Raw genomic sequence first — 3,000 nt, 5'->3', positions numbered from 1 at the left:
GTCCTAAAACTGTTAATTTAGTCCTCCGACCTAGCTCAATCATTCTCTCACTAGATTGTGTGGCTTTTCTGGCTGGCACCTTTACACTTTCGGAAAGCCAAGGATTATTTTAATCACAACGCTTAATCAACAAGTATGAAAACTCTGACCCCTAATCAAGCTATAGAGAGTTCGCTAATCTCTTTTTAGTCACTAGCCTGTCAAAAAAGTGCAACAGAAAATAGAAACGCAAAACAAAATTGAAACGAATTTTGAATAGTGGAATTGAACAAATATACAGAGGGCTTATCAACAACATCTAAAGACACATTTCCCCCCTCCTTGTTTACGGATTACGTCTCCTTCTCTACATCTCTTCATTTTTAACTTTTTTTTTTACTAGTATTAATCTTTCTGTCGGTGGATCAAGTTCCGGCTAGCTACCGTGATCATTCGGTGATTTTTCTTTTCTTATCTGACACACCCACCCATCACCACCACCACAGCAAACCACTCTTCATTTCACCGACAATATAATACATCCACATGCAGGGTAATTATCACAGTACACTTACTACATCCTTGTCTATAGATTTAACACATTAACGGCTCCAATTGTCTTTTCTTCAAATTGCTTGATCTCATGCGCTAGCTTCTTCATGTTATCATCGTACACAAAAGGTTTGTTTTCGAAAAACTTGCCGGTTTTTTTAGCTGAATTAGGCAGGAACACCCGGCATGGTTCACCCGGTACTGTGATCGAATTGTGATAGTGGTAGTAACGGATTTTGGATTCAGTATCGTGAAGTGTGTTCCCCGTTACATTTTCGGACATATGGACACCAGTAGAGAATGCATTCTTTGCTTGTATCGCGTATTTTCGGTCTCGCCGGATTTTAGTTCTTGAATCCCTGAATACCAGTTTCTCAAATCCCCACTCACTGTAAATAATTGAAGTGAAGAAATCAATCAGACGAATTTTTTCTTTGCCGAAAGTTTTAAAAAGAATACTTAGATCGTCAACACAAAAAGATAACATTTTGAACAAAGCCCACTTTAATAAAATGCTTTACAACTAAGGTTCAGTGAGCATCTTGAAGACCCACAGTGAAAAGATAAATCAAAACACAATGGAAAATCAATGTTCAGAAAATGAAATCAGTAGAGGGTTCTGGTAACTGACCTGGTGTAACTCTGAGTTGAATCATTCAAGCAAAGCTTACTAGACATAGGATTCTGTTCAATAGTAAACTGAGTGTAACTTGAAAAGTCAGCTAAAACCGATTCCAAACTCCTTCCATCCGGCAAAAAGATATACTCATCGACATCAAAGTAAAATGTCCAATTTGCTGAATGTCTATATCTATGTAAACAATCATTAACAATCAAGAATTGATTGTAATAATACCCATCAAATTCAGCTTGATCTCTGATATCTTGAATTGTAGCTCTTCCTAATCGAACCCATGGTTCAAGAACAGCTCTAACATCTGAACTAACACCTCCAGCATCATGGAACACAAAATGTGATTTTGGTCCAAAAAACCAAGCATGATAAGCCATCCATTCTCTAATTCTTGATGCACTTAAGTTCCCATATAAAGAAGATCCACAGTACAGATACTCATACTTGTAAGGGGGCTTAAAATTTGATTCATTATAAGATCCTGGTTTTTCTTCTAGAGCTTCAATTTTTTCATACTTCTTTGATGATTCTCCATAATAAGCATAGATGTTGAGTTTCCCACCTGAATTGTCTTCATTAGGGTTCACTGGGAATGTACAGTTAACCACCACCACTGTATAAACTCTACCATAACCCCAATCTGGTAGCATTTTGATAGCTTTTGCTTTAATTGATGGTTTTGAGCTGTTATTAGAAATCCACTCACATTTATACCATGGTTTACTGAATACTTGTATGGGTTTTGAAGATAAACCGATAATGGCAAATGATGAAGTCCCACCACGGTAGGCACCCATTTGAACAAACAGAGCAGCAGCATTTCCATAGCTAGTGAAGATTCGCTTGTTTGGGTCTGTTGATTTGGAATTTGAAAGCTTCTTTGCTGATGAAGTGGTGGTTTCCGGTAAACAAGTAGAGGATTTGATTGTGGCTGTGGCTGTAGTGATAAGGTTGCCATAGTAAGGTTGGAAGTTCCAAATTGCTGTAACTACGGTTAGAGTAAGTAATGTAGCTATTAAAGCTTTGATTTCAAAGGAAAGAAAGAGTTTTCCGGTTGGATTTCCTAAGACATTAGCTGGAGTTCCGTCTTTCCTCATTGATTCTGATGAATGTCTGTCGCCGTCGTCGGAATTAGACGGTGATGACTGAGAAGGAGGAGGAGGAGGAGAGTTTGTTATGATTCGGAAACTAGCTGATGTAGAAAAGGAGAATTATTGGTTTCTTTCATTGTTTCTTGAGCTTTCCCTTTCTTTATCGATGGATCTAGGCGAGGGTTACTGTATTTTTTTTTCATTAATTACGAAACTGACATTTTACACTTTAAAAGGTAAAAAAGAGTGATGCATCAACGGTGGGCTTCTTGTAGAATTACCGTATGCTCCCCAGTCATTTCTCTCTTCATGGTGCATGCTTGGCTTAAAAGGGTTTTGATGTTTCATGCTTACAATTTATAACTATTGTTTTGAAAATCTACTTCTCTATGCAATATTTTAGATCAAATTGAGTTTTTGGTGTCTTTGGTATGTTTTGATTTAGATTTTAGATTTATTTTTAGATTTTTTGTTCTCTTTTACGTCTTTGGTATTTTTCGATTCTTTTCAAATTTGGAGCGAAGCAGAAAACCGATATAAAAGGAAAGAAAAGAGAAATCCAAAAGGAGTGACAAAGACTTTTTTTTTTTTTTAGATTTTAATTTTGAAAAATTGTATTACGGTTTTTTGTATTTTCTATAATTTTCTTTCTATTTTTTGGACTTTATTTTTAGGACATTCTTTTGGACTTTATTATTTTTAAAATCTAAGGAAGGGTGATATTAAATATAAACTATTTCCAGA

The 3,000-nt window shown here is 36.0% G+C and overlaps 1 protein-coding gene across 1 annotated transcript; it reads right to left on the bottom strand.

The window, feature by feature from the left end:
* Positions 1-221: 221 nt before the first annotated feature.
* On the bottom strand, positions 222-2,410 carry LOC113356749 (galactan beta-1,4-galactosyltransferase GALS1-like). The gene is made up of 2 exons (XM_026599957.1): positions 1,163-2,410; positions 222-920 (listed from the first exon to the last, which is right to left on the bottom strand). The coding sequence occupies exons 1-2, from the start codon at positions 2,260-2,262 to the stop codon at positions 566-568; spliced, it is 1,455 nt and encodes a 484-aa protein (XP_026455742.1). The 5' UTR covers positions 2,263-2,410; the 3' UTR covers positions 222-565.
* Positions 2,411-3,000: the final 590 nt, after the last annotated feature.

This window comes from Papaver somniferum, chromosome 3, assembly GCF_003573695.1.
Source record: "Papaver somniferum cultivar HN1 chromosome 3, ASM357369v1, whole genome shotgun sequence".
Classification (NCBI taxonomy): Eukaryota; Viridiplantae; Streptophyta; class Magnoliopsida; order Ranunculales; family Papaveraceae; genus Papaver; species Papaver somniferum.
The sequence above is the reverse complement of the archived record's forward strand: the minus strand, read 5'-3'. Positions and strand labels throughout refer to the sequence as shown.